This window comes from Centroberyx gerrardi, chromosome 7 (assembly GCF_048128805.1).
Source record: "Centroberyx gerrardi isolate f3 chromosome 7, fCenGer3.hap1.cur.20231027, whole genome shotgun sequence".
Taxonomy (NCBI): Eukaryota; Metazoa; Chordata; class Actinopteri; order Beryciformes; family Berycidae; genus Centroberyx; species Centroberyx gerrardi.
The window spans coordinates 4,960,481-4,971,438 of record NC_136003.1 but is presented as its reverse complement, the minus strand read 5'-3'; the positions used below and the strand labels follow the sequence as shown (position 1 = coordinate 4,971,438).

The 10,958-nt window shown below is 43.7% G+C and overlaps 2 protein-coding genes across 4 annotated transcripts in view; both read left to right on the top strand.

The window, feature by feature from the left end:
- Positions 1-112: 112 nt before the first annotated feature.
- Positions 113-8,305, top strand: coil (coilin p80). Of its 2 annotated transcripts, none has more exons than XM_071908810.2 (7): positions 113-551; positions 973-1,987; positions 2,954-3,043; positions 3,405-3,452; positions 3,919-3,988; positions 4,533-4,621; positions 7,388-8,305. In XM_071908810.2, exons 1-7 carry the CDS (start codon positions 301-303, stop codon positions 7,433-7,435), a joined length of 1,611 nt encoding a protein of 536 aa, XP_071764911.1. In that variant the 5' UTR covers positions 113-300; the 3' UTR covers positions 7,436-8,305. The 2 variants fall into 2 exon arrangements, with proteins under 2 accessions (XP_071764911.1, XP_078140958.1); XM_078284832.1 differs by having other exon boundaries at positions 525-551; positions 980-1,987.
- Positions 8,306-9,124: 819 nt separating this feature from the next.
- rab11fip4a (RAB11 family interacting protein 4 (class II) a) overlaps positions 9,125-10,958 on the top strand; it is a 32,512-nt gene continuing 30,678 nt past the window's right edge. For both annotated transcript variants that reach the window (XM_071908828.1, XM_071908829.1), the window contains exon 1: positions 9,125-9,277. In XM_071908828.1, coding sequence (XP_071764929.1) covers positions 9,125-9,277 — 153 coding nt within the window. The remainder of the gene's footprint in view (positions 9,278-10,958) is intronic.

Below are 10,958 nucleotides of genomic sequence, written 5' to 3'. Positions count from 1 at the left end.
ATGTTAATGAACTACAATGACCATAATTCATTGCACCTAGGACGCAGCGCGTGTTATTGGTCGGACAGTCGGCGGTCCTCCGTCGCGCTGTGTCTGAATAGAGAGGCAAAGATGGAAGCGTATAGCTTTCATGACATGTTGAGGTAACCTATTCGTAATTAGCGGTGTGTTGTACTTGCTTCACTGTAGCGGTAATCAGAGCCCCGCCTCCGCATCAACAGGGGGCAGCATTGTGGGTGAGTTGACTTCAGAGCCACATAGAACGAGCAACCAGGCTGTTGTTTTGGTGTTGTCGCGGTAATGGCTGCCCCCACTAGCAACTCTATCCGCGTGCGGCTGTACTTTGACTACCCGCCGCCGTCTGTTGCTAGCAGCCGCATGTGCTGGCTGCTCGTGGACCTGAACAGATGCCGCGTGGTGGCGGACCTGGAGAGCATCATCAGAGAGAAGTTTGACTTCAGCCGCAGAAACTTTCTCAACCTGTTCATAGAGGACTGCTACCTGCCGCATACAGAGAGCATCTATGTGGTGCGGGATAACGACAGCATCAGGTTCGTTTTTAAAAGTTGACAGTTTATTTAAATAAGTGCTGCTTGTTGTATTGAATTTAAGCCGAATTGAAGTGTGGAACCTAACAAACGGTAAGAGGTAAGTCACGTTCTGCCAGGTGTGTATGTTTACTGATGAGCAAGAACACATGAACTTGCCAGATTTTTGAATGGAGTTTGGTGTGACAGTCTCACCATAAAAGAACATTTGGGGGCTACAATGGATGTAGCACATATAAGGAATGTAAAGTGACTGATAAGTTACAAAAGCTTGAGCTATGAACACGAAGAGCCTACTAAATCAACAAGAACCTTCTGTCTCGTACCTGAATAATTCTTGAGCAATATAAAAGGGCTACAAGACACCCCAAAATTATGTTCTGAAGATAACTAGTCATAATCTGTCCTGTGCTTCATTTGCCAGGGTGAAGGTGGACAGTCTGGCCCAGATGAACGGGCAAGGCAGCCATCCGGATGCATCCAGCGACAACTCCAGGAAGAGACAGAGACACACAGAGGCGGATGAACCAGCAGAAAACGGAGTGAGCGTGGAATGGAAGAAAAAAAAGAGGAAGAAAAAGAGCGAGGAGCGCCCGGAGAGGGACGCTAAGCGGGCATCGGGCGGTGAGCAGAGAAAGGACTCACAAAGAAAGCAAAAAGAGAAGAAGAAAGGGAAGGGGGCAGAGGAGAATGGCCCTACTGCCACCCCCAAACCAACCGCCTCCACCAAAAAAGCCCCAACCAGTGTAGAGCAGCCTGCCAGAAGCACTAAGAAGCCTCCAGCAGCTAAAGCAAAAACACAAAATGTCTCCTCTTCAGATTCCAGTGACAGCAGCAGCGAGGAGGATGAAGCTCCCAAAAAACCACCTGCCGCAAAACCGGTACCCAAAACACCCTCCTCCACCCCTGCCCCCTCCAAGGCGCCCGCAAACGCCAAACTCCCCCATGTGAAACCACACCCTCCACCCTCCTCATCTTCATCAGACACAGACTCTTCCTCTGATGAGGCGCCCAGCAAGGCACTATCCAAAAACACACCCGCAGCTAAACCCAGCACCTCCACAACTCCCAAAGGGGGAACAAGCGATAACCTCCCCGCCTCGAAATCTCAGCTAGCTCCTCAGCTCGCACAGAAACAGCCGGCCAGCGCGGCGGCGCCTCCTGCTGCGAAAGCGGCGGAACGGCCTGAAACGTCCAGCTCGGACAGCGAGGAGGAGATCAAGCTGGTGATCCGGCGGCCGGCGCAGGGCTTTGGGAGTCTGCCGCCTTGGCGAGGGCGCGGTCAGGGAAACGGTCCCGGAGAGAGGGGTAGGGGTGAAGGTAGAGGGCGCGGCAGAGGGCAAAGTGGGGACTTTCAGTTCAGCTATGATGGCGGGCGGCGGGCCGAGCAGCCGTCCTACCAGAATGATTCACTGAGCAACAAGTCTGTGGTCGTCCAGGTCTGTCTTGCGTTTTTTTAGCACCTTTACTTGATGGCAAAGCGTTTTTGACCCTATACAATGGGTTTTGAAAGGGTTTCACAAGCCAAAGGGGTTGGAGAATGTTCTAAACCCATGACCATAAACCTTCAGTTAAAGTGAAACTAGAGCTGAACAATTAATCGAAATTGCAATATGAAGTTCTGCAATTTCCAAATCGCAGATGCTACAATTAACTGCTTAAGAGAGAAGGGCGTCCAAACTGTATTTCTAAACAAGGTGTTTTAGAGCTCTGGGTAATCTTTGGTCCATGAATCAAGTACAATATTGCTGAAAACCTTTCATCATACTCAAACTTTTCAACAAAATCACTTTTCTTTAAAGAGTAAATAAAACCCAAATTCAAATCTTTGGTGAAGCCTGACACCTAATGGTGAAAAGTAGGGTGCTGAACTGGCCATCTGCTATTGGCTGGTCTTTGGTGCCAGGTGATGTCACCCTCTATAGAGTACAACAGGTGGTGACATCACCTGGCACCAAAGACCAGCCAATAACAGATGGCCAGTTCAGTACCCTACTTTTCACCATTTCACCATTAGGTGTCAGGCTTCACCAAAGATTTGAGTTCTAACAAAAATTATGACAAGAAAAACTTGTGATGATATGAATCGCAGTTTAAATCACAATTGCAATATTCTGTCAAATAACGGCAATTAGAGTATTTTATCTATCTTTCAGCTCTAGTGAAAACATGAAAATCACCAAAATTGTATGTTACTGTGATTGCACTAAATTCCAACTAAGAGGATAATCACACTAACATAATCAGAGCATGGTGTTTACCTGCATCCTGACTTACATCATTGTCTTAATCGCATTAAAATCACATTTTTTGTGTACATGTAAACACGATCACTGTATTGCATATCTGTCATCGTATAACACCAGTTTCTAATCTGTTGGCTTCCTGCATGTGTGTCTATGTAGAACGGAGCTGAAGCTGCCCCCAGACGGGACTACAGCTCCATGCCGCTGCTAGCCGCCCCTCCTCAGGTGGGGCAGAAGATTGCCTTTAAGGTAAGCCTGTTTATGTTGTGTCTCTGATTCCCTACGCTTCCCAGAATGCCTTTCAAAACCCCCCAGAGAAGGGGCGTAAACCTGTTACTTGGATTGGATTTTTCCTTTAACAAACAATTTAACATCATTACAGGCTGTTTTCAGCCATCTGTGTGATTTGACTTCCATCTATCCAGCTCCCTATAGGTGTGCCAACGCTAAAGGAATAGGGAAAAGCAGTAGAATTGAACCAATTAGCGCAGAGTCTATTGTGGAAATGAGAGACTGAGCGTCACAGCATGTACCAGCTGTCTGGTTGTCAGCTCTTCTGCTAACACCCTTTCCTGTGTGTGTGTGTGTGTGTGTGTGTGTGTGTTCACAGCTGCTGGAGCTGACTGAGAACTATACACCAGAGGTATCGAAGTATAAGGTGAGTCAAAATTGCAGCTAATCTGAATTTGTGCTGCAATAATCTAAAATAATCTAAAATGATTGGTCTTGAGTTGCTGGTGGTGTGAACCCTCAGTTATTTTCAGTATAGCAATCTTGAATGCTGCTTCAGGCTTGATGAGGCTTGAAGATGAGTCAATTCTATTAGCAGGGTTCTATTAGCAGGGTTTCTACACATGTCTGGAAAGCCTTTTATGGTTTTTAGACCCCTGACATCTCACATATTGTGATATTTGTTGCTATGAAGAATAATCTTCATGTATAGAGTAATATGGCAGTAGAGACAAGATGACTGTTGGCTGAAATTACACTGAACACCAACCAGTATCTTCAAATCAAATCAAATCAAAAGAAATTAAGGTCTCGAAAAGGATGGGATTTTAGTTTGTGTGTGTGATGTGTTGTTGGTGAAGAATGTTAGCTGACCACATTGCTCTACATTTCAGGAGGGGAAGATTGTGAGCTTTGACCCAACCACCAAACAGATTGAGCTGGAAGTACTTAACACTTTTCAAGGTACAGATCATTTCACCGGTGCCTGTTTCTAATCCTAACACAAGACATTTGAAGAAACATTTTGCCTGTGTCGTCATGAGATTAGACAGATACTGAGGACGCAAGCACAATCTGATGTGTGGTTCGATGCCATGTGCTGTAGGGGATGCTGGGATCTTTAAGTATTCTGTGACTTTTACTGACCTCTGTTGGCACCCAGTTGGAATTGCAGCAACACTAACAGGTCTCTGGCACACCTTGCAGTAACCTGTAATTAACATAAATAATAAAGTCACATTTTGACAATAGAGAGAAGAGTAAACTGGCTAATTAGAGCAGAGATCCAACAGAAACATCTAGTGAAAAGGTAATATATCACAATCCTAATCCAGACAGATCAAACCAGCCTCCTCATCACTGATTTCAAGTTGTCAACCACATTAAAGTAGCTTCCTGGACTCTGGATCGGACCATGCCGTTTAATGACAGGGGTTAGATTATTTGGTTTGATGTAAACATTTGTACTCTAACATGTTGTGTCCATAACCTGCTGCATCTCCCTCAGCTCCTGTAGAGCCTGGCAAGTTCGACCTCGTCTATCAGAACCCGGACGGCTCAGAGAGAGTGGAGTACGCCGTGTCCCGAGGCTCTCAGGTAAGACATGGCATATAGTCACCTGCAACGTAACAACATTAAAGGATACGTTTGGCAATTTTGGACTAGGGATGTCAATGGTTAACCGTTAATCGGTTAACCACCGAGAGTATTTTTGACCGGTTACGCATGTTGGTCTATAGGTTAATTTGCATACACCAGTGTTGCCAACTTGGCGACTTTGTCGCTAGACTTAGCGACTTTTCAGACCCCCCTGGCGACTTTATTTCTCAAAAGCGACTAGCGACAAATCTGGCGACTTTTTCTGACCATGGGAAGCAATGTTAATGTGTTGAACCCCAAAGCATTTGGCAGTAAATTGGTTTGGCTGATGCCGGTTTGCTCTACTTGCTTGTCTAATCCAGAGAGGTCTGACGATCACAGCGTTTCCCACACACAGCGTAGCCTCCTCCCTCTGCTGAGAGCAGGGACCGTAGAATAGGGTCCACTTGTAATTGCTACCGGTGTATGCCGAAACTGGCCCGGGTGGGCGGAGTCAGCACTTAATATTAAAACGGGCTACGCCGCGGCGTGCATAACAAGTTCAGATATTTATATGCAAATTACAGCAAATGAACAGCACTTCGAAATGCGGCGCCAAAGCTCATCTATCTACTAAAGCAAGGAATCTCTGTCTGTCTGTGAGTCTGAGTAAGTGTGTGAGTGTGTGTGTCCTTCACATATCTCGAGAACCGTTCATCCGATCTACTTCCAAGGACGTGCAGTGTCGAATTTGGTGCAATTTGGACACGCGACGCGTTCATTATTAATAAACTTTGAATAAACAAGCGAACAGCGCTCTGTGCAGCAGCGGGGCGAACGGGCACTGCACTAGTTGAGTCAATGGAGTGCTGGACTAAAAGGAAAGTGCCACTTTCTTGTATTTAACATCATTTTGCATTTTTTCTTAAAAATTAACCGGTTAGTTACCGGTTAATGGGTGTCGGCCTATCGAAAGCAAAATTAACCGAAACTGACATCCCTATTTTGGACCTATATATATAATTTCTCTCTTACATACCTGTAGTACTTGGACCCGCAGACAATATTGGCTCCAGAGTCAGCTGTCAGTTGAAACAGCGAGCTCCATTGCCTCTTGCTGCTAACAGTGAGTCCAAATGGGGTTTGTCAATTATCTGTGGGTCCAAATACTACAGCTATGTAAGAGACAAATTATATATAGGTCCAAAATCGCAACACTTGTGTTCCAGGGGTCATTGAGGGGGTTTCCATGAGGGTCCCCAGCGAAATGAGGAATAGTCTAATGTTGTGGAAGTTGAAATCACAGTTGAAATCACAATTAGAGAATGTATAAGAATGACTCTTGTAATCTCACCACTGTTATCTCCCCACGTACAGTGTAGACAGTTCTACGATTCAATACTAAATCAACAACAACTAAAATCTTCCCATATGGATCCCTGGGACTAAATGTGATCAAATGGGGATCTGTGGTCTTATGTGGATCTATTAGGGGGTCCATAAAAGGAAAATGTTAAAAAGCAAATCAAACTTAAAACCCAATTCACATTTGATATATAACCACATAATATTACCAATATCCATCAGCATTTGTGAACATAAACATCTCTCTCCTGTAGCTAAAAACAGGTAGTCAACAGTGTCATTGAGAATACAGTATAATCCATTAACAGTTAATTGGAGACGACTTTGTAGAGTTGTAGTATCTTTGGACTTTGACAAAATGAGCTTAATTTATTTTAATGCTAGCAGCTACCAAAAAGCCACAACCACCAAAAAACACCTTTGAAACTACTCTAGGTACCGTTGTTGCTCTCTGATTCACTGTTAATGGAGGAGCTGTAGAGTTTGCCTCTGGATGATATCCAATCATTTATTTAGCGTCGGAAGAGACTGTGTGTAACTAAGGATGGGACAGTATATCAAAATGAAATATATCGCAATACAAAAATGTGACAATACATATCATGGGACAGAAAAATTAATGGTGATATCAGCTCCAGTTTCTTCTGCTGTAGTAATCACAAATGAGATGGCTTGACCATCACAATTTCACAAACTCTCCATTATTTGCACTTTGTAAAGACATTTTTAAATTGTTGTTTACATTCTAGCAAGACAATGCCATTACTAGAAAGATTGGTGGCTCGGAAATAAACATAATTCTGCACAGTCATACTTTGTTGGCATTGAATTTTTATTTATTACATCGTATCGTGGTTGTGCAATATACATTTCTATCAAATAAGTCCCTGTTTAAGAATGATAAACACAAAAGCACCTTTAAAGAGACTTGTTCATGTTCGTAAATCAAGACTGAACTGGCTAAGATAATAGGAATAACAAAGATGAACTGATGAGTGTGATACATCTTATGTGCACTCTATTGAAAATGCCAAATTTTGCATGCACCTTATTAGAAATAACCACTGGTCTACATGATGGTTGAGCTGTGTTTGGGTGCCTGGCTGTACGATCGGCTTCATCTCCAATACACAACACTTGCATTGACAGTAGCAGTCAGCAGCAGCAGTTAAAGCCAAAGCCTTTCTTTTGTCCTTGAGCCCAGGTTTTAACCCCTTCCCCTCCACTTTGAGTGAGCCTATTCACTCAGTGATCCCCTCTGTTTAATTGTTCGGGCAAATAGGAGAAAGGTGGGGGTTTAAAAAATGGCTGCATGTGCAGAATGTAGTAGTTGTTGCCATTTGGCTGCCGCAGGGGGTGTTGTTTGCTGTAATATCCACATTATTGAGATGTAATTGCGTCTTTGTTTTTCTCTCACAGGTGACGGAACGTTGGGACTCCCTGCTGGAACCAAGGCTGGTCATTTAAAACGGTGGACACCCGCTTGGTTTGGCATGGGGGATTTAAAATTGCAAGCTAGTTGAGGCACACACAAATTAAAGTTGCTGCGTGTAGTATTTTAACATTAAGCTATTACCACATTTACTTAGAGTAGTATAATTACTGTAAACAAAGGAGACCATCACTGAGAAGACTGGCAACTTCTACCGGCCTCTACACTGCATTTTCCATTGTGAGCCACTGGATTGGTTTTGGCGGGAAATCTGCTGGATTGCTTTACCGCACAAAACAGGAAGAGGGCGCTGTTCTTCCAGAGCAAACAAAAATGCCAAAAAAGGGGGAGATCACCGTTCTTTTACTTTAACTTTTACTTTTACTTTTAACTCTAATCCACATCTTTATTCCAGCTCCACAATTCTAACTGCTACTTACAATTTGCCGTTAGCTTACCTGGTCAGAATGCATAATGGCTCTTCAAAACAACGCCAGCAATGGGGAGGAGGGACAAGTAACAACATCCTTTGTTGAGGTTTTAATTTTGAGAAATGCTACACATAGCACCTTTTAATGTGTTCAGTTAATGCCTTTTTATCTAATGAACGTTATTACCAAGTTCCCTCCACTTGTATTCCAGCCCCGCAGCTGAACAGAGAGCCAGTACTTCATCTTATCCGTGCCATTATGTTGAATTCCATTCTTCTTCTGGATAAGTCATCGCTTTGCACAAAAGACTTTCCACATTGAAATGAACGGGTGGAATTTTTTTTTTTATGAATATCTTCTTGGAGTTAAATTGGGTTTAGAAGTGAAATCCAGTTTTTTTTAAAGTTGTAGGTGGGATGAATGATTGTTTCCAATGCAGGGACATGATGGTTTTATGTTTTGTACAGTGATGCGACTGTGGATATCATTCTTGAATAAATACATTTTCTATTAAAATACACTGTGTCTTCTTTCTCGGCCGTAGGGAAAATGTCTGTTGCAAGTGAACCAAATTGGGGGGGAAATTGAGATGAGTCACCACCTCATCCAATGTGGCGAAATAATGGTTGTTTTACTTTTTACAGTGATATGAATGTGAATATCACAGGGTTCCCACTGGGCAGGGAGTTCCTGGAATATCATGGAATTTAGAGAGGTGTATTCCAGACAGGGAAAGGCAGGAAATCTGATAAAAGAATACATTACAAATGGGTCACTTTACAGGAATATAGCAGAATGTATTTTCCAACTTGTTTCACTCACAAACCAGGAAGGTTTGAGGGAGGAGGAAGCACTGACTTATTTTACACCCTGATAAATTAATTTTCTATTAACACAGTATGGTATCTCAGATGTAGGGATACATATCTGTTGCAAGTGAAGCAAATTAGGAGGAACAAAGCATTAGGCTCATTCCTTTCACTTCATTTTATTTTGGTGGACAGCAGGGAATGGGAAGGTGGGGTAACGCACCTATAATTAGCAGGTGTCCTATTACGCAATCCCTCGTATCTGGCTCGTCAGTCGTCGTAATTTTCCGGACCTCCTCGCGCCTCTTCCATCGGCGCTCAGCGATGCTGCTGATGTCACAGCAGCAGCACCAGTCGGTCCGGCCGAGGACGGGAATGATGGCGACCGCCAAACCGATTCTCTTTGAGTCCGTCTGATTCAAACAAGAAAACAAACAAACAAACACAACACAACGCGTCTCTCGCCGACGACGCCGACTCTACGATGGAAGGAAATGTTTTCCCCGACCAAGAGCAGCTCTTCCAGTTTCTGAGGAAGCTCAAGGAGGTTTTCGACGTGTGTGACGAGGATGCTGACGGCTTCATCCGGGTGGAGCACTTGGTGGACCTCGGGCTTCAGTTCGGCCAGAAAGACGAGGTGAGGCTGGCAAAAACTTAGCTGCTTTAACGCTCCTTTACCCTCGCGCTTCAGGACATTGTCCTGTATTTAACAACTATCCATATCAAGAGTTCCCCGTCCTCGTCTGTTCTGTTCTGTCAACATTTGGTCAGGTTAACTGGAGAAACAAGTGGCCACTGATAGACCTCACAGGCGGTTAGACTCGTACGTATTCAATATCACAGGCGTTAGACTCGTTCAGGCCTGCTTAAACGCACACAAAGATGCTATTTCATAAAACACATGCACGAAGGCCTGTAACCAAGATTTTACCTGACTCCCCGGCGCGCGCGCGTGCGTGTGTGTCCCTCAATCTTGAACTATGAGATGAAGAGAAGGCTAGGTTTGTTACCATTTACCTGAGGTACTGAGTCTGTGTAAGTATAGCTGCCTGTTACCACCAGGAGCTGCTGTCAATGTCAAGGCTTGTAGCAGTAGAGTGCTATTTTGCCTCACTATGAAAAGCAGAATCTGTCCTGAATAATCAATATGGCTGCTCTTAATATTTTGGCCAAGGTACTAGAGTTTAGTGACTTATTACTTGCCCATTAGTAGCATAATACTTGCCTGGTGCATACTGTTGATGAAGACATATCAGTTGAAGGCAACAGCAGTCATAGTTGGCTGTCCTCCTTCCCCATGCTCTGTCTATCTGTCCAGGTTCTTTAATCTGACCAAAGCATACCTGCATTCTCCTTGTGAATGGTTCCAGCTGCTTAACACTAAGAAAGGCAAATAGATGATAACAGAAGACCAACAAGCTGTCAGTTATAGGGGATAAATATAATTGAGCAATTTCCTTGCATAATTTTAGAAGAAAAATGGGCAAGGAAAAGTCATGGAGGGACATTTTAAAAGCAGCGATATTTCAGGTCTAATCAACTGACTGTGGCTTGGCCTTTCTCACATTAAAGGGAAAATCCAGAATAAAACATTATTACACTGAACAAACACTATTATACACTGAACATCACAGTTTGATGATATCTAACAGCGGAAGAGGATTCAAGGGGGATTTTTCATTTAACTAATGTGTTGCTGAGGCTTTATGCTAATGAGCAGCATTTCATCTTGGGGAAGCAAAACCAGGAAGGTATTCGCGGCAGATAGCATGACTTGCCTGACAATATGTGTCATGGCGGACTTGTAAGAAGATGGGATAAATGGCTGGCAGTGTCCTTTTAGCATTCAGTCGCTCATATATCTGGCACAAAGACAAATGACATTCTCCGTAGAGGCTCCAATTTGGCACTTTTCACTCACTGTAATATCTCGTCTAATCTCTGATGTACTTCATGGTAATAAAATTTCTCCTTGCTGAAGCAGCTTCCTGTGCTGGAGCAATTGGGAACACAGGCAGACACTGCTGATAAAGTTTTGATAGGGAATCTGAAGATGGATTCATGCTGTGAAATTACCACAGTGGCATGGTGAAGGACACAGAAAGAACTAGAGGGCACTTGGAGAGGGCAAACCAACGCTGAACATTCTCCAAATTGCTGTTGCACCCAAAGACATTCATATTAGTTAAATAGATTTTGTCACCCTGCAAACATACCCTTAGGATTTGGAATCAAGTCTCTATCTCCGTTAGTTTCATAGTTATGACTAAAAATATATATGGAGGAAATCCCTGATTTGGATCACCACTAATCAATTG

Coding starts and splice junctions, on each gene's coding strand:
- coil (XM_071908810.2), top strand. CDS start 301: ATGGCTGCCCCCACTAGCAACTCTATCCGCGTGCGGCTGTACTTTGAC. Junction 552..972: donor CGGGATAACGACAGCATCAG/GTTCGTTTTTAA, acceptor TTCATTTGCCAG/GGTGAAGGTGGACAGTCTGG. Junction 1,988..2,953: donor ACAAGTCTGTGGTCGTCCAG/GTCTGTCTTGCG, acceptor GTGTCTATGTAG/AACGGAGCTGAAGCTGCCCC.